The following is a 23,536-nucleotide window of genomic DNA, read 5'->3' as shown; positions in this document are numbered from 1 at the left end:
TCATAATCACGCGTATGTGTACTGCGCATGCGTACTGCGTATACCGGCCGTAATACCTCAGTATTAGTGGCTCACAGATTTTTAAACCGCCCGACCTCCGGGATTAGGGATGTATTACTGTCGTAGATCGCGGACTAGCAATCGGGTTGATTTGACAAATATCGATCGGTCGCGCAACAAAAATGTAAAAAAAAAGCAGTTATACCTATTGGCAGCACTATCAGAGGAATATTTTAAATCGATTTACCAAAGCAAATACGGAACGCATAATCAAATTGGCAAAATTTCGAAGCAATTCAAAGAATACCGGGTCAATCACATCGCAAATGTCATCTGAAGAAACGTGAAGTTAGCGCCCCTGAGGTGATATCTCACAAAAGCGGCGCTATATAAATCATCCAATAAATAAAAAAACTAAACAGGATATGCGAAAATGGCCATGATTTTGAGTAAATTCTTTAACCCGGGCAGTATACGGCCCTCTTTACCGTATAGCTATACCAGCGCGCAGCGGCGTATTAGGGAATCTTTATAAGTAAGACTGATTATGTATTACTGATGTTTACACCAGGAAACCAGGATATGGTTTACCTTACATACATTTAAGGTCCATTTATTAACATCCAATTTTAGAATGCAAAAATAATGTTGGCAGAATATAGTGGTTGATATATTAAATATATAACTTATTACAATCATTAATTAAAGCAACAATGTAAATTCGCAAGTATAGTCAAAGAAGATCGATTTGTTTTCGGAGAAAAACATTGTATTATTTCTGAAAAGGATTTGGCCATTTCCAATTCTGATTATTCCGCCCACTTTAAATCGAGATGATTTACTCTTCCGATCTCGAGTTCACATGTAATATTTGTAACACAGCATCAGATATGGCATTTTGTAACATTCCTGCAATTTAAATTAAATACGTTAAATAAATAAAATGAAACACCTGGCCTTTTCTCCAATTTGTTCTTATAGAAAAAGCATTATGTCTCTATAAATAACAGTACAAATAGAATAACATATTGTGTTTCGTGTTTACACTGCAGACTAGTGATGGGCGCAGTCGATATATCTACTTCGTAAAAAATGGGTTTTTGTATCGAACGAATTAGTACAATATTGGTAGTAGATGTTTTATTGAACAATTTATTTTACTGTTCTTTTTTACATTAAAATCGAAGTCGTTAAATATATCTAAAAATCCAGACATATTTTTCTTACTTACTTATATTGCGTTTTATCTTTAAAGGCATAATGAGTAGCTCACAAATATTCAAAATGATGAAAATTTCAATTCGAATCCAACATAAAAAGCGACCATATGATATTTTAAAGGCAGTTGTTTATTCGAATTAATAATGTTCAATTAGTGGATATCTTTTAACTTTAAGACAAATATAAAAAAGCGTTATATTCGCAATAAATTGGTATTTAAAATTACGTTAAAATTAAGTTTGTATTTTAAAATGATTCAAACCCAATTAATTTTAGTAATTTTATTCGTTATATTATAACCATTTTTTTATTACTTAACCAATATTTCGATTGTGGTCACCACCATAGAAAAATAAATAGATAACGATCACAAGGAATCGAACACAGGATCTCTTGTCTTGGGACGTATTTATTAAACTTCATACTTTTTGATCTCATATTTCAAATTCTAAATTAAAAATATCATCTTGCAAATAATTTCTTCCCATATTTTTGACGGTTATCTTTTAAAATGATTATAAAGTTTTTTTATGAAATTGGTTTGTAGTCTAGATAGTGTCCCGAATAAACATATCCATTGTTAGATTTATTAGTATTATCTTCTTCTTCAATGATATTCATGATGACCGGGGGTAAAGTGCGCTAACTTCGGAGGGCGATTCTACATGACTTTAGGAGTAAAAAAGAAAATTATAATTTTTCAAAATTCTAATGTTTTACGTAGTTCTTATGTTAAAAAGTTGAATTGTTAGTAATATAAATAAATATTGGAATTACGAACAAAGTTATTAATCTTTTTTACTTCTAAAGTCATAGCATCATGTGAAATCACAACCCGAAGTTAAGAGCACTTTACCCCCAGGACACCCTGTATAACATTGGTAACCTTCAAAATAAGTTAAGAGAAAAAGTTGTTCCTAAACATTAATATCTTTATTAATGTAACATCTCTGGATACCCTGGTTAAACATAGCAGTACTGTGTTAATAATCACTCACGTAAGTAGGCAACGAAAACGGTAATCAATTTAGAATCATAAAAATTATATTCCGTGTACTTTATAAATCAAGAAATGTTTTGACTAATGCGAGATGATTATTCTCTGTTTTTATTTTAATGGCGGGTGTTTAAAATGTCCGTGATACAACCGAGATCACATGTTACTTTATTAATGACTTCAATTAAGATGATCTCGGGAAAACAGTGTTTTGGTTACATCGTCTTACAAATCACAATTCATAATTATTATAGCTGGGATGTTAATTAGTTCGCTGCTTTAACGATTAATTCGTGACAAGATTATTGGTCACGTTTCTCGCTGAAGAGGAAAGTTGGCCCATGAGCTTTCCGAGATAAAGCCCAGCTTCGCGGCTGTCTTAATTGAAATAAGATGACACCAGGCATAAATTAATGCAGGTACTGGGGCGCTTTAAGCTCGGTTCCAACGATGTTATGCAATCGGCGCTAATTATAATTATTGTGTGAATGTTTATGTGAAAATTAATTAGAAATAAGTAAAAAGATTTCTGTGATGTGTTCCATACAAGTGACGGCTGTTCTAGAGTGGCAATATTACAGAAAATGGCGCTATTGATTTTGTTGAGGCTGAAAACCCTTTATTATTTTTTTTCGAAAATTCGATGTTTTTTAAACATTTTCAGTACTGAAAAGTCAATTTCCAAACTGAAATTTCCTGAAAATTTTCATACAAAAAATCTAATTTAAAAAAAAAAAATGTTTTCAGCTACAACAACATCAATAATGTCATTTTTGTAATATTAACTTTCTAGAACACCCAAAAGTCACGAGCCGCCACTGTTCCACACATCAAGTTTTAGTAGGTTTTACCCAATCCTAGATTTTAGTAGAAACAAAATCTTACGTATGTTATATAACAGTGACGCACAGTCCATGAGGGATGAAAGATGGCCTACCCTAAAAAAGAACCATTTTTATAAATTGTATTTAAATAAAAGAAAATTTTCACACCTACCTTATTTATTTTCTCCATAATTTTTTGGTTAAAATTATCCTGAATTGATAAATTTATACTCTTTTGGAAGATAAAATAGCCGTTTTTTAATATTCAATGTGCGTAAGCGAACTTCAAAAACTACCAACAACCTTTGGCGATAAAGCCAAGCACGCCACTGCAACATAATATAATTTTTTTTTTTTTAAATTGACACTTCTTCATAAAAGTTGGGTGTGCTTAAATGGAACACAAAACCTTGAATACAATCATTGTTATCAGATTTCAAATTGATAATCGACGATTTTCTCCAACCTCCCATCGAAGAAAACATACGACATATGTTTTATTTTGCATAAATTAACAATAATATTTGTAGTTTATATTCTTTAAAGACTGTTATTATTTCGCAATTTACCTAAACTGCCATTTTTGTCAGCTTCTTTTCATCACTAGGCATTCGTGTTTCTGTTAATAATTTTATTTTTTTATTACACGTAACGTTATAAACATTATAAAAGCAATACAAAATGTAAAATTCAATCCTCCCACTTACTGTAAACCACTCGATTGTCGATTGAACTAGTGAACAAAGTAAGTAATGTTTGAATAAACCAATAATCGGCTTTCCTCGAGCTCGCTACTCGCTGCCATTGTAAACGAATGTATTCAATATGATTCAATCAGCATTGTGCCACCGTTTATTGAACAAAATGCCCCACGATTAGCCGAGGGGTTTGGAAACTTTCCAACAAAGTCTTTTGTACGAATATTTTATAGTTAATATTTATATATTTTTATTAGTCAAAGTAGATTCCTGAGCAATGAAATTTTTGGCGCCGTTGAAATAATGTTTTTTGCTGATTTGCCACATTCAAATTCAAAAAAATATTTATTAAACAAAAATACAGAGTACAAAGGGTATAGCTTATAGGTTACATCATATTTCTTCCAGCTAACCCAACAAATACACATTATATTACATAACCCAACAAATATATGTTAACAAATGTATGTAAATAAAAAATAAAAAAACAGAGGTATTTAATTTATCTAAGGTATGACATTTGTTTAAAAGAAATGGAACCAAAAATAATACACACTATATGGCCATTAAAGTAGCAACCTTCCACGTAGCATCAAACAAATAACCGACATACTTAAATTCAAATCATCACTAAAAACATTTCTTTTGAAGAAATGTCACTACACCTTAAATGAATACCTTACATAAATTAAATACCTCTGTTTTTTTTTACTTTTTATTTACATACGGTTCCGTGATAACTCAACACAGTGACAATTCAACACACTTTTAAAAAGTGATATAAAGTAATTAGAAACGATGAAAAAAAATAACCTAACCTAACCTAATCTAGGTACTTAACCCAGTTAATAAAGTTTTTGTTTCATCACTTTCCATGACTTTATATAACTTTTTAAAAATGTGATGATTTATCATTGTTATAATTTATCCGGTCACCATTATTTTTATGGTAAAATTATCATTCTAAATATATTTTTGTTCTTTTTGCGTTGCATCGTTTCACATAACAATGTTTATATATTTTTCTATATACCTACTGCGAGAAATGCCGGGGCGCTCGTTAGTGTTGCCCACCTGTTCGATAATGATCTCTTGCGTTGTGGTTTACGCATTTTACTCTGATTCAACGGGATCGAATTCATATGTACAGGCTTTTTTTTAATAAAAATGTACCATATAATGTAATAAGAAAGGTGAACAATTGCAATTGAGGTATTTCTTCTTTCTGGTTTGAATTCGACAACCAATAGTTATTTACCTGTTGAAGTGCGCCTTCTTAATTTAATTTATTTAACATAATCCAGTATTTTTACCTCTTGATATTCAAAAACTCTCTCTGACAGTGGGAATGTTTATTGCTGATATGCTTTCACGTTATCCTTTAAACTACCATGCATTATTTATCTGAGTCATCGTGCCAACATGAAGTATATGGTTACCTTTTATGGTATTTGGTTCATCGATAACTCAACTACAAAAACGAAAACGCGAAAACGAACCAAATATGTTATTAATTATTATTATTATTTTTTTTTGATAAATTAATGTTTTTTAAGACAAGATTTTATTTATGCATAGCACAAAGGATAACAATTATTTTTATAAGCAATAATTGTTCGCCTGAAACACTCATCCACATTGAAAAATCTCCTGATAAAAGATACATGACGCCAACGGGACTCGAACCCGTGTCCCTTCGATTTCCGGTCGAAAGCTCTGACCACTGAGCTATGGAGGCTTATCTCTTACCCGCGAAATTATTCAATATATGCTAGTGTTTCATTCAACAATTACTGCTATCATTTTCATTATCATTTTAAGTTATTTATGTTTGTTGAGCTTTGGTTATGGTATTCTTTATTATATACTTGCATGAGTGTATTGTTTATGGTTTAAACCTAAGTTTAAAAATATCGCTATCTACAAATGAAAATAGTCACAGCTCAAACTATTGTCTAGTTTTGTCGAGTACTTTGCGTTACAACAACACAGTCTGTCCGTTTTTCAACCCTAATTCCTAAGGGATGATTCTTTTATTAAAAAAATGAACCCCAATTGGGAATACGCGGACATTGTTCACTCCTCACTCGCGGTAATTCTCGCATTAACTGAACTGTCAAAAATAATAAACTGGCCACATTACACATAGCCGACATTACCCTTCGAGGCAGTCTGTCCTTGTTCCTTCCTTGTTATTCTGGGTGAATCGGAAAGGGATGGACGTATGATGTTGTTTCGAATTTGGTATTTTGTTGAGGTTAACCCTAGTGTGGACTATATCACACCATATTACAGCACCAGATTGTTACAAGTGCACCCTAAAAATAAGCAACAACTGTTACTGGTATTGAAATCAGTTTTATTGTTTTTCATCTTCAGTTTGCATTTTTGATTTATCTATCAACGTCCTTGTGACAGCTGTTGTTATTTTTTAAGGGATTTAGAAAAATGACACAACCTGATCGAATGTTTTTTTATTGAAATCCATAACTAATAGAAGTGTTCATTTCTTTGAATTAATCTTATTGTTTCGTGATATCTTTGTACAGTAATTTGGATGGTTTACTAGACAAATTCATTCATTTATCTTTTTTCTGAATATTTCGAATAACAACAAAATCATCAATTTCGTGCTATTTTCAATTTAGTTAAAAAAAAACAGCTAAAAATCTTCAGATTCAATGTGCGTCATTTAAAAATTATGTTCTAAATTTATTCGAATACCACACAAGAGACCTGGTTGTTGGGAACCAGTGGATCTGTGATATCCCCAATCGATGGTATGTTGGAAAGCTGAAGGGAGTTGAAAATGGAACATGACATGCAGAGTCGAGTCAAGAACTCGGTCTTGGCACGCACTTCTTGCCTCATTCACATTCATACATCGCCTCATACATACGCTTCTATTATTCTGACTCTTGACATAGGCCGACTCAAGTATCTGATTCACTTGATCGTGCCATATCTTCTTCGGGCGTCCCCGACTTCTGCTACCATTCGCATTTTATTCTATAGTATCCCAACATAATTAATACAAACTTCAATTTAAAATCTTAGAAATTCACACTCATTTTTATCACACTTATGATATGTTTTTTAAAGCTCTTTTCTAAATTAATCACTAATGTTATTACATTAAAGTTGCATATCTTCCGATTTGATATTCATATAAATTACATATAAGATAATCATTAAAGGTAACATAACAAGTAATATTACTATTGTTAATCTATTATAATATTTTTTATCCATTAAGTCTATTTGAATCTACCCCACGCAGATCAATATCCATTAACGGACATTTCAATTGCGTCCCTCTAAGCCGGTATATAATAGTAAAAAAGTCCTCGGATCTCCTAGATTATTTATGGATTTCAAAAGTGGTTGAGCCGATGCTTAACAATTGAATAGTTAAACCACTAAAACGAATTTGCAAACAGTAGGAAATCTATTCAGATAATAGAAAACCCACCCTCGTAAGTTTAATGTTCCGTGTCAATGTTCTTATTTTTAAGCTATGTTTCCCAAACATAATGCAAAATATTTTTTAATTATTTTTAACTTTGCAACTTTCATTCAATTGCGGAATTCTATTATAATATGAATTTATGGTTGAAAAACTTTATACCTTTATAAAAGGTTAAAAATTAACAGTTTATTAATGTATCATTGAAGAAAAATCTAATTACTAATAAATAGAAACATGAAACAGAACAAGACGCAAAAAAATATAATGATCGAAATTTTGTATTTTAAAATTTAATATTAATTCAAATGTCAATAATTTTAAAGCCTTATTTATAATTAAATAATTTATTCTCTTATTTGTTTATGCTTATTATTAAGGAAATTAAAATCTATAATTTTAAATGTAATTGGCAATTAATATAGAATATTAGCATATTATTATAATGTTCGACTTCATACAAATCTTTCGAATGGTTATTTAGTTACCTTGAGGCACATATTTATATGTGAGTTGAAAAAAAAGCATTTTCTTTATAAAATATATATTTATTTTATATGAATGCCGCACAAGAGTCCTTACTGCTCCCGACCGTATGGAGCCGGTGAATCTTTGGCATCGTTTAGAGGCTGAACGTAGTAAGGAGAGGAATGAGATGGAGAACAGAAAGATGGGGAAGTAACCCGTCTAAAGCCAAATCAAGTAATGTTTCAATAATGAATGGTGAACCTACACCAGTGTGATAGAGACAGTATCTTCCACTATGGAACGTGCCGCAAATATGCCTTATATTATATTATTTGATTAATTGTGAAATAACATATATTTACTCGTGAATGCCGGGTTTTGAACCTGCAACCTCCGGATTGCTAGTAGAGAACCTTACCTCTCGACTACAGAGGCCGCCAAATTAAATAAACACCTAGCTGTTTTATTTTCTTGTTCAATCGACAATAATTATTTCATTCGCTTCTTGACAGATTTAAGGAACATTCCAACATAATTAACTAAAGCATCAACAGCTCATGATCCTGCAAAAATTATATACCGAGCAGTACCATGCAGAAACACAACCAATCTCAGGCAAAAATGCGTAGGTATTATCGATTCTGAAATGTAAAAAAAACATTGTTTCAACAGAACTACAACTAAGAACAAAATTCTTCAATAAACTAGTTTTCTGGTGAAATTCTTGCAAAAGTTTGAGGATCTTTTTAGCAGTCATTTGATGACACTTGTTTCAGTAGGTGTATAGTTTATCTAGGGCAGGGAGTTTACTGTAACAATGTGGCCTAAATTACACAAGGGTGCCATGAGCCGCGAGCCAGTATCGCTCCATGAACAAGGGTGACATGAGACGCACCCCGCCAATTACCTTCACCCTCGGTAAGGGTAGGTACTGGAACAGAGCCTGTAGTGCCTCGGTGGGTAAGTTATAACGACCTGAAAATACAGGAGGTCCTTTTCATTGACAATTATTATTCGTAAAAGCATCATTTACATGAAAAAAACATAGTATCATTCATTTTTATGAAATCAGTAAGTCGTTGTTTTTTGACTGAATATGTCTCTTCTAACAATACTCATATTTTTAATCTGTAACCTAAACAAACTCACCATCACGCCGTTTGTAACAATTCGGTCTTGGAACACACTCCTTACCTCATTTACATCATACATACTCTTCTATTATCATAAGTATCTGATCACTTGATCGTGTGATGTCTTTTCGGTCGTCTCCGACTTCTGCTACCATTCACATTTGCTTCATATATTTTCCTTACAATCCTTTATTTGCTCGTTCGCTCTACATGCCCAAACCATCTAAGCGTCCCTTTCTTAATCTTACTCTTTACGCTTACATCAGCCTTGTATTATTTGCAGATCTCCATTTAAAGTATAATCATACTCTCTGCGCCTCCTTTCCCTTTGCATTATAGTAATTATAACTCGAGTGGCATCGCTGATTGTAAAAAAATCATAATATATGGATACGTAGGTACATATTGATAGTCCTGGGAGGTCCTGTGATGCCAAGGGCGTACATCTGTCGGCTCCCTTGAAACCGAAAGGGATGCTAGCCATTAAAAAAGCCCTTCAATGCCACTTGCGCAAATGTCGCAAAAAACTCGCCTCGCCGCGCATAAATCAACGTTTTGTTCCGCACAAACTGAACATAATTCATAAGAGATTTTGTCAGTTTTTATTACCCAGGATGTTGGTACATTATACATTGTTTGTATTAATATTATCTGTATTACTTTGTATGGTGGAATGAACCTCGCTTTTCATTGACTGGTTGTATCTGCAAATATCCAATTAAAATCGTGTTCTCTGTTAGCTTCTGTCTTTATTGGGTACTGAGCGTATTAGCGGAGAAGTGTGAAATACCTCGAACTTCTTCGTTGCATTCATTTAAAATGAGGAGGTGTTTTCATTGCAAATTATAAACTTTATTACCTACTTCGAAAATGTGCGGTTGGTGATCAAAAAAACGCATGGAACTTTTTCTTATAATAATAATGATTGGATTATTTGTATAGCGCCGTTTTCGTGAGAAAATCGCCTCAAGGGCAAACATGTTTCAGCAAACATTTGTTTTACTGAACAAGATGGAAATGTGGCACTTAGTTACATGAAGAAATGAGTGTCAAAAGCTAAAAATAAATAATAAAAATATAATGTATGTTTAGTTTCGCTTCAAGGGCTCTATAAAAAGCTAGAAAATATCTAAAAATAACGCAGTGGTTAAACACCAATAAAGTATTATTACCTACTACAATTTTTTTATATTAAAAGTGAGGTGAGTCATAATCATCACTGAATCAAATCAGCATCCTAAATTTTATAAGAACCTCCAAAAAACTTTTTTTTAACTAACTAAAACATCTCAATATATTTTAATAAATATGATTAAATTGAAAAAAAAAATAAAACGACTTTTTTGTAAAATCCCATTCAAGTTAGGAGTCTGCTTTGAATGAGTGTCCCTGCCTTGTGATCTATAAGTTTGGACGAGTCCCATTTTAATTAGTTTGTTTTTAATGTTTATAATTTCATACAACTATTAGAAAGAATATATGTATTAATTTCACAATACAGATAAAGTGTCAAATACAGTGTAAGAAATACAGATGAAATAACTTTTGTTTATGTATACAAATCTTTTTTTTCACATATTCAACAACTATTTGATGGGTTTTAAGAAGGTTATTAAAAAGTTTTTGTAATTCATAAAACACTCTGTTTAATTTCGGAAAGCCTAACATCTTGACAACTTCTCGTAGGATAATTGTGAACATTTTCATGGTATCTACATAATATCTGTTACATATTTTCTGGCTCGGTAACTTTACTTACAACTACAATTGGAGTTATTTTCTTGCGCCCTTGAAGTGGTGAATTCGATTGGAGAAAAATGAGTCTCGCTAACTTACTAAAAATCTCTTCAAATTATTGGTAATCCGATTAAAAACGGGATTTCAGGCCGTTTCCTGATAAACTTTTAGTAAAATCTTAACATATCATAACACGTGTTCGTGCACCTGCATCTGCCTTGATAATATACAATGACGAAATGCGGGATGTGAAAATGTTAGGATTTTTATAAACACGTTCCGACATCGAGATAATACGTTCGTATTTTACTAAAAGTTTATTAGGAAACCTATTAATTAATTTGCTAATGTCCTGTAATCCCGTTTTTAACCGTATTATGAATAATTTGAAGAGATTCTAAATAAATTAGCAATATTTTATATCAGTCGTTTTTTCTCTCAATAATAATCTCAGTAAAATTCTCAATGATAAATACTTTATATATATATTTTTTTAAATCTAGTTCTCCAATGGTAATTTTAAAAGATTTTGAAACGTTTCATAAATCATCTGATGGTATATTTCTTTCCCATTGTGTTGGGTTCATATTTGGTCTAAATATGGTCCAATTCGGTTGCGAAGACGGCCGTGGGCGCACCTTTAAAAGCGAAAGGACCGACTGCCCGTGGTCTATGTCCATCGCAGGGCCAATCGCTTCCTTCGCCGCTCCTCAGGTGTCGGAGCTTTCGCCATGGACGAAGAACGAAGACACGCCTCGAATCCGGTCAGGCATTACTTGCACATGTTGCGCATTCATCTCAGCGTAGTGGTGGCCGTACGGCAGATAAAAATTATATTATCGTGACTAATATTATTGTGTTTTTTCCTTCTTTAGCCAACGTTTCGGACAGCGTTTAGTTAAGTTTAAAAGTTTTCAAAACTTAACACCGAAAACCACATTAATTTCGTTGATTATTATACTGTAATACCGGTGCTGAGAGGATTAACGCTTGCAACACGGTGTCACTTCTACATGCATAAATACACACCCACTAATATGAGGTAAAAATAATGAGGCGAAAATAAGAATCTAGAGGTGATTAAAAAAAACTACACATCTGCCCCGATGGAATGTTGTTTGGCTTCTATAGAAGGCGATGGAGATGAGTTCGAGGAAGGTTGGGATGTATCTGACTCTTCAGATGTAGTCTTTAACTATAACTAAAACACTTCTGATTACTAATAACTTTTCATTCTCAATCGTAGTGTTTCACACGCACGTTTACATCATCGTTCGAAAATTGAAAACGATATTATTTATCACCCGTTTATCTTTGATTTTAATTCGAATTATCTTTAAATTTTTGTAATGCTTTGATTCGCCCATCACTAGTTCTGCAGTGAGTAAACGGACTGCCAAATAGAAACAAGTACGGAATAGATAATCAATAAGGTTGATCGCTACACCCGTTACCGGAATGAAAAATGGCCTATTTAACCTGTGAAGAAATAACATCTCATAACATTCAAATGTTAGATTTATTTGAAGCTAAAATGTGATTCTTTGCAGAGCCGGGACGGGGCATTCCCACCCCCTAGCACATATGTACTATACACATCGATGAAGGTTTTATCGATAATGTCCGTAACTTGTCGTCACTCCCAAACACCAGACCACTAACGTACAGACAATTCCCGTGGACTAGAGTAAATATATTCTAAAACTAAAAAATACATACACTTGAAGATCTACATATGATAAGCCACTTGTACGTTTCTTTTTTTAAATGTAAATTCGGAGTTCGACTGTTGCGAACTCTTAAATACAGGGTTTTCTAATAAGAGGTGTTATTTTGATATTCAAAGAAAAATGCCATTTTTTAATATAAATGATCGAAAGTTTATTTCATTATAAAAAAGAAGGTGTGCCGTTAATAGTGAAAAATAACATCAGCCAAATGACCACCACGACAACGCCTAAAGGACCATATCCTTTTCATGAAATTTTCCATAACCAAATCGCAAAGTGGCTGCCTTATGTCCTCGATAGCCTCACAAATTCCATCTTTGAGGTCTTGAATTGACGCTGAGCTGTTGGCGTAGACCTTCTCTTTTACGTGGCCCAAAAGGAAGAAGTCGCAAGGTGTTAAATCACAAGATCTCGGTGGGCAATTTTGTTCACCTCTTCGAGAGATAACACGGTCCGGAAACTTTTTCCGTAAAAGATCAATGGTTTCGTTGCTTGTGTGGCACGTAGCGCCGTTTTGTTGAAACTAAACGTTGTCCAGATCAATACCATCCAATTCCGGCCATAAAAAATCATTTTATGGTCGGAATTAAATACAAATAACACCTCTTATTGGAAAACTCTATATAAGAGTACCTGTTCGACATTAACTAGGCATAAGGAACTATTTCACTGTCACCGTTTACAAACAAATTATGTAATCTCGCTTATTCCTTCCTACATAGTTTATCAAATGAGTTTTACAATTTATAACACGACAAATTCGGTTTTTAGAACATACCTAAACAAATCTTTCACATTTTTAAAAAACAAATCTTTCATATTTCTAGGATTATTATGCATTAGTGCATGTGTATAGATTGTGTAAATACCACTTCTTTTTCAAATGTCACTGAAAATAGCATTATTGTCTTGTTGTCTATTCATTGTGTATTTTCAAGAAGAGAACAAGTTCAAAAATATTATTTTCTGAAAATTCTCAAACTTTTGATATTTATTCGAAATGCTTTCCCATTTTTTTCAAATTCACTGAAACTTGTGAAGTCAAATGCATGTTTGAAATTTGCTATAATATGCAAACATTTCATTTGTAGTTAGTGTGTTCTGGTCAACTCAGATTGATTATTCCTTTACAATTTTATCTGGAATTGGTCTAGTTAACGTATTTTTTCCGTTATATTAAAAGAGACCGTTGTTTTTTTTCTAAACTGGCAGGTTACTAACAACTACACACAAACTGATACCTATTTCATGAAAAATAATTATTGCGTTTATTTTGATTTTTAACAATATAGAGCAGTTTTTCCATTTTTTATGACTACCACTTTTTGCAAGTTCCGGTGCATGCACGAGAAATTAATTGATTTTAGAAGACACCTAATCATCAATCAATTCAAACGTATTCCATCAATCATAACTGGTAATGTACTAAATACTCCTACAACATTGGCAAACTTTTGACCGCCACACCTTAACACCTGAATATTCGTACCGCAAAGTGGATATCAATAAAAATAATAAATGTTAAATGCTTTGACGTGAAATCTACAAGAGAGGTCGCAGCAGTAAAAAAATGCAGTAGGTACTCAAATCGAACTATCTAATGTTGTAATATGTTTATTAATTTATTAAAAAGGTACTTAAATTATCTTTAACTGCCTAAGGCACCTACTCATAAACTCATTGCTTATGATTAGTTATATATTATGTTGTACCTTATTATTATCTCAATTCGTAATCATACTTTATATTCTATTTCACTTGGTGTTCCACAGGGATCAGTTATGGGATCCCGTTTATTTATCTGATGTGCAACGGATGAAAACTAAACCTTACTTCCTAACCAATTCATTTATGTATTTGAGTCACAAACAGGTCATTTAAGAAACATGCAGGTAGTACATAAAGTTATTTTGTAGGTAATACAAAAATTATTAGTATTCAAATGTCAACGTCCCTAGACTAATTTTCCTGCAGCATTCACAAAACAAATACAAAAACATAATGAATAAAACCTCAAATTGTAATTTTTAATTCGGCAAGGCAAGGGTCCTGGTTTCGAGTCCTAGATTTGACCGTATATTTTTCTGTTTCAAATATTCGTTTAGGAATTGCTAATATTGTCTTCAATAATTAACAGTAAATATAAATTTTCGCATGCCAATACAGACATACACAAACATAAACACATATACACACACCCTCACACACACACTCACACACGCGTACCCACACACAAACTATATTATATTGTTATGTATATCTGCTGAGCTCAAGACCGATAGGCAGAAGGAGCCTGGGAAGGCCAAGGTTAAGATGGAGCGACAACGTCCTCAAAGATTTATCTGCCTTGGAGCTTCGAAACTGGAGAGAGCTGGCGCGGGACCGAGATGAGTGGAGGAAGACTCTTGAGGAGGCCAAGACCCACCAGGGGTTGTAGAGCCAAAAGTGATGATGATATCTACTAGTAACTTACCATCACTTCATTCGTTTTTTTGTAATCTCCACACAAGACGTCCAGGGGTTTTTTTCAGGGTCCACGACACTTTTGAGGATGCTGCGTGGAATCTTTTAGAAACCTATGTTGTGGTTCTATGGCTGAAGGCTTCGAATTGTATTGATACTTCTATATTATTTCCTACCATGTACCACCTAAGACCTAAGTGATATAAAGTCAATAGAAACGATAAAAAAAATTTAAACCTAACCTAACCTACTTAACCCAGTTAATAAAGTTTTTGTTTCATCACTTTCCATGACTTTATATAACTTTTTAAAGATGTGATGAATTATCATTTTGATGAGTTATCCGGTCACAATTGAATACATTATGTAAATTTAAATACCTTTTTTAATGGGCGTAAATAAATTAATAAATTGTACCTACATACAAAATGGTAAGCGGGAAAAATAAGCAACGATGAAGGACTTAGCTGGCAGAGTATTGAACCCGATACGTCTTATTGGGAGCCAGACGCTTTTGTCCACTCGACTATAACCAATAAGCGGTCAAATTTTCTTCACTTGTCACGTCCTCATGCGATGACCCGACTCCTTCTTCCTTCCGATTAATTACGATTTAACTTCAAACAAAAACTAAGCATAGAAAAAAGGCGAGTCTCTCCTGAAAAATTCGCTAAATATCGCCGTGTTTTGTCGAAAAATTCCGTATAAATACAATCTAAATCTTATTTTCAAATTTAATTATATGGTCCTGTTGTCTAAATAATCGATTTACTTGTCCAAGACACAGCATTCCAACTTCCAACTCGAATCTTGATGTTTTTGTATAAAGCGATGACACAGTTTTTTGTGGTAATGAATGGGTGACGCGGATAAACGTTGCTTGTCATTTCATGGCTGGCTGATTCCGCTTCATTTCTCGGTAATATCAGGTGATGATGGAACAAATCTAATCTAATATATTATGAGATTATTGAACTGCGGAGTTCCGTTCACAGACGTGCTCTGTTTTTTCCGATCTTATTTTATGTGACTTTTCCAATTTGTCATCATTTCCAAGTATAGCAAACTCTTTAATAATTGTTCCTCTCAAACATATATTCACCTACTATCAACAAATGATTGAAGATGAAAAAATGATACTGACAGTCGTTGAAACTGAATTTATCTGCATAAACTGCCTGTAGCTGTTTCTCACCAGTTTCAAGAGTGTTTAATAGCCAACTAGACAAAGCCGCTCGTATCGGGATGCTGCTCCTATAAGTTTTTATGAAAAATTAGTGTGGCTTTAATTATTACATCGCGATGCAAACAACTCTTATTGTAAACCAGACTCTTAGGACGGGTTATTTTACAAAATTTGAAAAATTCATCAAATTTTAAAGATAATATTCAAGTTCTGCGAAAGTCCTATTCAAGTTTAGTTATCACGCAAATACTGTGAAAAACCCACCCATGTTTAAATACCCGTTCAATCAGTCAGTCAGAAAGGAACAAAGAGACAGAAAAAAAGCAGAAGATAAGGAAAGATAGAAGCTGCAAATGAGAAAAAAGAAGCAGAAGAGGCAGAAAATATAAAAGATGCAAATGAGAAAAAAGAAGCAGAAAATACAGAAGAATCAGGAAGGGCAGAAAAAAGACAGCAGAGACAGAGGAGAGACGGGACTATGATTAGTATACGAATATTTTGCTAGTATTTTTAAAAGGGTAACTTTTGTTTATTGTTAACAGAAGGGTTCTTTCTTATGGCTAACAGGTATATACATACATAACTTCCTCCATATCTCTTCTATCCTGGTCCAATATACTATTAACGTGGTTAGAAATTGGATTACTACGGCAACGCTTTACAGTCCATTAGAGGTTCAATAAGCATGCTGAATTCTTATAAATTGTAGATACTTGTCATATCAGATTTACAGGCATAATGACATTGGTATCACATGACCCAGTTCACATAATATTCTTCAGAAATTGGTCCGTCCAAATCAGAATTTTTAAAATGGAAAATTGCGGACTCCACGCCAATCGGCTTTGGTCCGAACAACTGGTAGTATCTCCCAACGCAAATATTCACCGGTTTTTCCAAGTGAGATTTAGGGTGGGATTAGTTGTCTTATCGACAAGATATACGCACTGATTTAGCAAAAGCTACTGAGCCTTGTGGCAAGCTTAATATCAGTCCAACTGTTAAGACCCAACCGTTCACCCGGTCGCAACACAGTTGGTACCAACACTCAAATGAATAACGCAATGTTCATTTAATCTTGACGTATTCACTAAAAATGAAACATAAAAAAAGGAATTACAGTTAACCTAACATTAACACTATTTCTGGGAATTTCAATGATTGATTTACATGTTACGCATTCAAATTTCAAATACATTTTATAACTACTTTCTTGAAATTTAAAAACGCATTTCAAAATCGGGTATTTCTGACACGTACGAAGATATCCATTAGCCGCTAGTTTTCTGCCTCCCGTCTTACTTTGTCTCCTAAACTCGTAATGTTTCCTTTCATTTCTTGTCCCTCCATCTCAGCATCTCTACGGAAGAAAGAAATATGGTAAACTATTAAATTACCACCCACAGAAGGATTTAACTATGTCCAAGTGTCCATTATATTCTACGAGATGTCTCAAGCGGTACAAGTCCGTTTGGTCCGCCCGAATGGATACGTGCCTGGAATTCGTATCAACATGTCTTAGATTTCAGATATTCATATTAGTAAAAAATGCTTTCAACTCGTGGCGTGATTACAAACCGTTCAAATAATGTGTTTTTTAATCGTATATTTCAAATGCAAATGTTTCTTTATTTTGGGACGACTGAAAAAACTTTGAACTACACTACAAATCAAGTAGTACATTTCCTTTGATCAAAACTGCGTCCGGAGAAATTTTGTGCGTATGTTTTTGTAAATTAAGTAGATGTGACATATGTCATTATTAATTTAATATGATCGCTAGATGTAAATCAATGAGCCATATGGTCCTTCTAGTAACAAGCAACATCAAGTACTTATTCACTTATAAAGTAGAAATCTCCATGTAAGTGCATGGCTTCGACGAACAATATTTTAATCCCAACCATATTTCACTGCTACTTATTTGGAAACACGAGAAAAGCCTATTATTAATATACTTATGTAATTTATTAATAATTTAATATTATTATATTATATTTCAAACTGACAAAGTGCTTTGGCAGTTTAGCGGGTGCTAAAAAAAAAAATGATTTCATGGCATTTAATTTTCAAGCGGTGTCAGATTGTTAATTTCTCGGATGATTATGCATACACTATTTAAGGCTCCATAGTTAGCGTTCAAAAAGAAGAAGAAGATGGTTTGAAAGAGAGATATGTTAATACGAATGTTATGCTAATATTAAAACAATATATTATAGTTAATAGACGCAAGCAAAAATATTTAATAAAGCGTGACTTATTTCAAATAACGCAAAAAATCTCTCGACAAATATTCTCTTTTAAGGCATTTAGAGAAACAGTGAGTACTTTTCATACCTATAACATGTTAAATTTCATATCGGTAATTTCTACTTACTTTTTCCACTCGGCAAATGTACAGAGTTTCTCTTAAAAATGGCTTAAAAGGTTCTCTTAATAGTTAAAGAACTCGAAAACTTTCAAGGTTACTTTACTGTGTTATATTTCGGTAGAAATTCCGAATGCGGGGTCTTCTGGGGATAGAGAATGGGCTATTTCCAAATCTGACCTGAATTTTTTTGTTTTGTTTCCAGATCTGATCAAGAAATATCTGATCTTGAAAGATCTAATCTAGAAAGATCTGATCTAGAAAAATCTGATCTAGAAAGATCTGATCTAGAAATAGTTCTAGAAATATCTGATTTAGAAATATCTGATCTAGAAAGATCTGATCTAGAAAGATCTGACCTAGAAAAATCTGATCTAGAAAGAGTTCTAGAAAGATCTGATCTAGAAAGAGTTCTAGAAAGATCTGATCTAGAAAGAGTTCTAGAAAGATCTGATCTAGAAAGATCTGATCTAAAAAGATCTGATCTAGAAAGATCTAATCTAGAAAGATCAGACCTAGAAAAATCTGATCTAGAAAGAGTTCTAGAAAGATCTGATCTAGAAAGAGTTCTAGAAAGATCTGATCTAGAAAGAGTTCTAGAAAGATCTGATCTAGAAAGAGTTCTAGAATGATCTGATCTAGAAAGATCTGATCTGGAAAGAGTTCTAGAAAGATCTGATCTAGAAATATCTATACTCTATTTCGACACCTGTACTGAATTTGAATTTCGTTTCCGGATCTGATCCAGAAAAGGCACTTTTTATTTCCATATATAACATGAATTTGGTTGTTTCCAGATCTGAACTACTGCGGCACGCACGAACCCTGCGCCAACGGCGGCACGTGCGAGAACACGGCTCCTGACCGGTATCGCTGCTCGTGCGCGGAGGGATTCTCGGGCACGAACTGCGAGGTGGTGGAAAACCCTTGCGCGCCCGCTCCTTGCCGCCACGGGGGCAGGTGCCGGCGCACGCCACAGGGATTCATTTGCGCATGCGCGCCGGGCTGGGCCGGGGACACCTGCGAAATAAGTAAGTACCAATCAATCAATTAAAATATTATGTTTAATTTCCGTAGGTAGTCTATAGTCTGCCTTAATCCAATGAGCACTCTTCTCACTAATTAATTCCCTTTAATAAAGTTCATCAAGAATTTCATTGGGTGTTTGGCGATATCTCCTGTTCCATGAGACTGGAGACTGAGACTGGAGGAGACTGCAATGGTCTTCTAAGCAATCCTTTATCATCTTATTCATTAGACAGAAGTCCAATCCCTTTAATAAAGTTCACTAGGATTATCATTTGGTGTTTGTATATATTCTGGATCCACGGCGCGACGTGGCTTTTCAGATGTATCTGTAAGTAATCTGCAATAGTCCCGCATATGCGCTCCTGTTACCTCAATCCCTTAACAGTATAGCCCAATTCCTATTGAGTTACACTACTTATAGAAAGAAAGTTAACCGATGTCCTCGATGGGCTCGAGCCGTCTCTGTGACATTCTGCTCCGGAGGTCACATGTCATCAAACATTCACGATGGCCGTTATTTAATTTCACCGTCAGGTGTACTTAGATGTTTTGTTTTTTTGCATAAAGTATTAGCTTAAGATCGTGAGTTCAGAAGTGTTGATTCCATAGCCTAGTTTTTATATTATAATGCAACTTTGTCTTATTTTCTGATATTTTTAATGGCAGTGTGATGGACTCGCCCTGGGATAAATTTTTTTTATTGTTGATTTATTATGGTGGGAAAGAAATTTTCAGTTGGTCTCACGACATAGGAGATTACCAGATGTTGGACAACTGATTTTAAAACAAGTGTTTAGATTTATTAGGGTAGAGAAAAAAAAAAAGGAACATGCACTGTATCGGCAGAGACCTCCGTGATGGTGGTTGATAATAGTAAGCCGAGCTAAAATGCTGGTGGGCCAACACGCCACTGGACTGGGGGTAGTCAAGTTTCATCCTTTGAACGAAGAATTAGACATTCTACTGGAGAAGTAACAATTTATTGGTTTTGAAACGATTTAAAATTAATGTGACAGGTTCTAGGGCCATAATTGATGTGTTCCTTTAGTGCATTTCTGTCTTTTGAAAACAAAAAGCATTCAGAATTCAAAAGAACATAAATTAGAAATCGCATATGGTGATTTGGGGGGTTGGTTTGAGAAGGGGGAGTCTGGATTTGAAAGCGCGGGGAGACGGTCAAGGCAGTCAGCGTTGAAGAACGGAAGAAGGAAGTCGATAGTCGGTGGTTAGAAAAAGCGGTTCAAGACAGTTAGCGTTGAAGATCGGAAGGAGGAAGTCGATAGTCGGTGGTTAGAAAAAGCGGTTCAAGACAGTCAGCGTTGAAGGTCGGAAGAAGCAAGTCGATAGTCGTGGTTAAGGAGCGCGGGCGGGTAGTCTGTTTTTGGGAGTCTGGATTTGAAAGCGCGGGGAGACGGTCAAGACAGTCAGCGTTGAAGGTCGGAAGAAGCAAGTCGATAGTCGTGGTTAAGGAGCGCGGGCGGGTAGTCTGTTTTTGGGAGTCTGGATTTGAAAGCGCGGGGAGACGGTCAAGGCAGTCAGCGTTGAAGGTCGGAAGAAGCAAGTCGATAGTCGTGGTTAAGGAGCGTGGGCGGGTAGTCTGTTTTTGGGAGTCTGGATTTGAAAGCGCGGGGAGACGGTCAAGACAGTCAGCGTTGAAGGTCGGAAGAAGCAAGTCGATAGTCGTGGTTAAGGAGCGCGGGCGGGTAGTCAGTTTTGATAGTCAGGTTTTGAAAACGGTGGGAGACGGTCAGGAATAATCAGGATCGGTCAGCGTTTTAAGATAGTCGAGTTAGTAAAACCTAAGAAGCGCGTCAACAAGAATTAATCGTCGGGACGCGAACACGGCTAAAATCATTTAGTGTAGAAGGTGCGGTTTTCTAACAGCATGAGTTTTTTCTGCATGTGACTGTGTTTGTTTTAATCAGGATCGGTCAGCGTTTTAAGATAGTCGAGTTAGTAAAACCTAAGAAGCGCGTCAACAAGAATTAATCGTCGGGACGCGAACACGGCTAAAATCATTTAGTGTAGAAGGTGCGGTTTTCTAACAGCATGAGTTTTTTCTGCATGTGACTGTGTTTGTTTTTTTTATAATTATTTGGATTGTTGACACTAAGATGTATCGGTAAGTCTATTATAATCTAATTATTAACACTTATTTCCTTAATGTAAACCGAATAATGCAATTGTATTTTGAAGTAAGGGTATTCAACTTGAGCACTATAGGTCCGGACCTGTTAGCAAGGGAGGCCATAAATCACCTAATGCGTTGAAGTGACCGGGTCTTGGCGATTACAAAAGGACTAAGAGCGGTTACCCTGAAGCCGCTTAAGATCATTCAACAATAGACATTGTTTATGAGCTAGACAATTTTGTTTTCTGCAATTTAAGATGATTTAATAATTCTCCAGTAATAATATTTAACGATTAGGTTATACGGAATTCATAAAATATATTTAATTAAATATAATTTATTCAAACATCACAATTTTAATTCATTCAAGTTCGGGATAACGCAGCGGGTTGAAGCTAGCCGCCGGGAGAATTCACCTGTCTGGCATTCCTATTCTGTCAAGCGAGATTTTAATTTTTCATAGGTTTGACGGGGACGAAGTATACGAATTTTCCGTAGGCTGTCCTATCTTACCAAAGCGACAAAAGCGAAGGGAACGAAATTTGTAATTTGGCTTGCCTAATAGGGACTCTTGTGTTAGCAAAGTCGATAACCCTGGATACCGATATAACGTCTATTTTAGTATAGCAGCGCCGGCTTTCTCCCCTGCTATTGGTGTGGTTGAGTTATTCCCGTAAAAAGCACCGGTTTCTGTCGAAGGTGTTGGCGGACCAGCCTTAGATAGTCACCCGGAATAGACCTCTGTTTCGAGTATTTTCAGCTGGTGAGAGGACGCTTTCACTGAGTTCAGATCGAAGGGAACGAAAATTGCTAGTGGGCTTTCCTACTTGAGTTAGCTGGTAGACGAAGGAACAAAGCGGATAAGGGCTATGCTATTCTTGGCTGGCGTGTGAGGAGGATTTTCTCGCTGACAGAACGAAGGGATCGTGACGAATATGAAGTTGTCTCGGCGATTTCTGACGTCCTTCCTGTCAAATCCAATAAGTACTTACCCCACTATAGGAGGAGAAGTCATCCAGAATTAGGTTGGAAATTGACTCCGACTGAAACCGTTTGAGCTGACGGAGATCGGATGATTTCAGATTCACGACCTGATGATTCCAGTATCCCTGATCCTTAGCGCCGGAAGTCGAGGATATCAATTTCTACCATTCTTTGATATTTGAAGCGAACGGAGGGTAACAAACGATAGAGCGAATGACCATGACTTTGAAGTGGGGTAAAATCTCCCGTCTAGGAAACATTCGTTATGTCGGATGGACGCCCCGTTCAAATTAAATATTGACATGACTATTTTGAGTGTGGACGAAAGACTTGAAGTATGTTCTGTATTGTACATATGATAAATATGTGTCATTACCTCTACTGGAACGGGAAGCTGTATAGACTGGAGCCAGGAGCTATTTGGAGTGGCGTGACTGCAGAGGCGAAGTCGAACAAACTGAAGCTGAATTCATCATTATCCTTACGAGCGTAAACCAGAGGGGTGTTCACGGGACTCCCGAACTCCTGACGTTGCTGATGCAAACCACTTCAGTATATGTTTATGTTTGAGGTTAGTAGAGTGGACTCCTAATTTTCGGCATGCTGGCGAAGCTCAACTCATCATCGATTTGGGGGAGGTTGACGCGACCTAAACCTCGCGCTACCCACGTGGCCCAAATGGTTCCTGACACCAGGCTATCATGCCACCGGACCAGAGAAGCTCCTTGTACCTAACGGTATAAGATGAATCTTCATCATTCATCATCAACATCAACATCAACAGCTACCACCAAGGACCCACATTCCACCTTCATCACCCTCCGGCAGGAGGCAAAACATGTCATTATCTCATCTGTCGCTGAGCGATATTCAATTCATTTCTGGAGGTGTTGGGATTGGACCATCAACTTGGCTGCTCTCGAGCTGGTCACGTTGATGGGTGGGATTTGGACGGAGACCAATCGAAAGCAACACATGTTTTGTCTCTAGCTATTCCCGAAAATACCTACTCATAGAAATAACTCACAAAACTAACAATCCATAGTCAAATCATTAACTTAGAATCTTGTGCATCTTGAATTGAATTGTCTATAGTGAATT

General features: G+C 35.1%; 1 protein-coding gene across 1 annotated transcript in view; it reads left to right on the top strand.

Annotated features, from left to right (window-relative positions):
• The window catches only part of Ser (protein serrate), a 389,512-nt gene that overhangs the window by 287,117 nt on the left and 78,859 nt on the right, over positions 1–23,536 (top strand). The window contains exon 7 of the mRNA XM_089640941.1: positions 19,089–19,322. Within this exon, the coding sequence (XP_089497067.1) occupies positions 19,089–19,322 (234 nt within the window). The remainder of the gene's footprint in view (positions 1–19,088; positions 19,323–23,536) is intronic.

Source organism: Hesperophylax consimilis, chromosome 16, assembly GCF_061612785.1.
Source record: "Hesperophylax consimilis isolate HC1 chromosome 16, BYU_Hcon_1.0, whole genome shotgun sequence".
Taxonomy (NCBI): Eukaryota; Metazoa; Arthropoda; class Insecta; order Trichoptera; family Limnephilidae; genus Hesperophylax; species Hesperophylax consimilis.
Note: the sequence above shows the minus strand (reverse complement) of the source record. Positions and strands in the feature narration are given on the sequence as shown.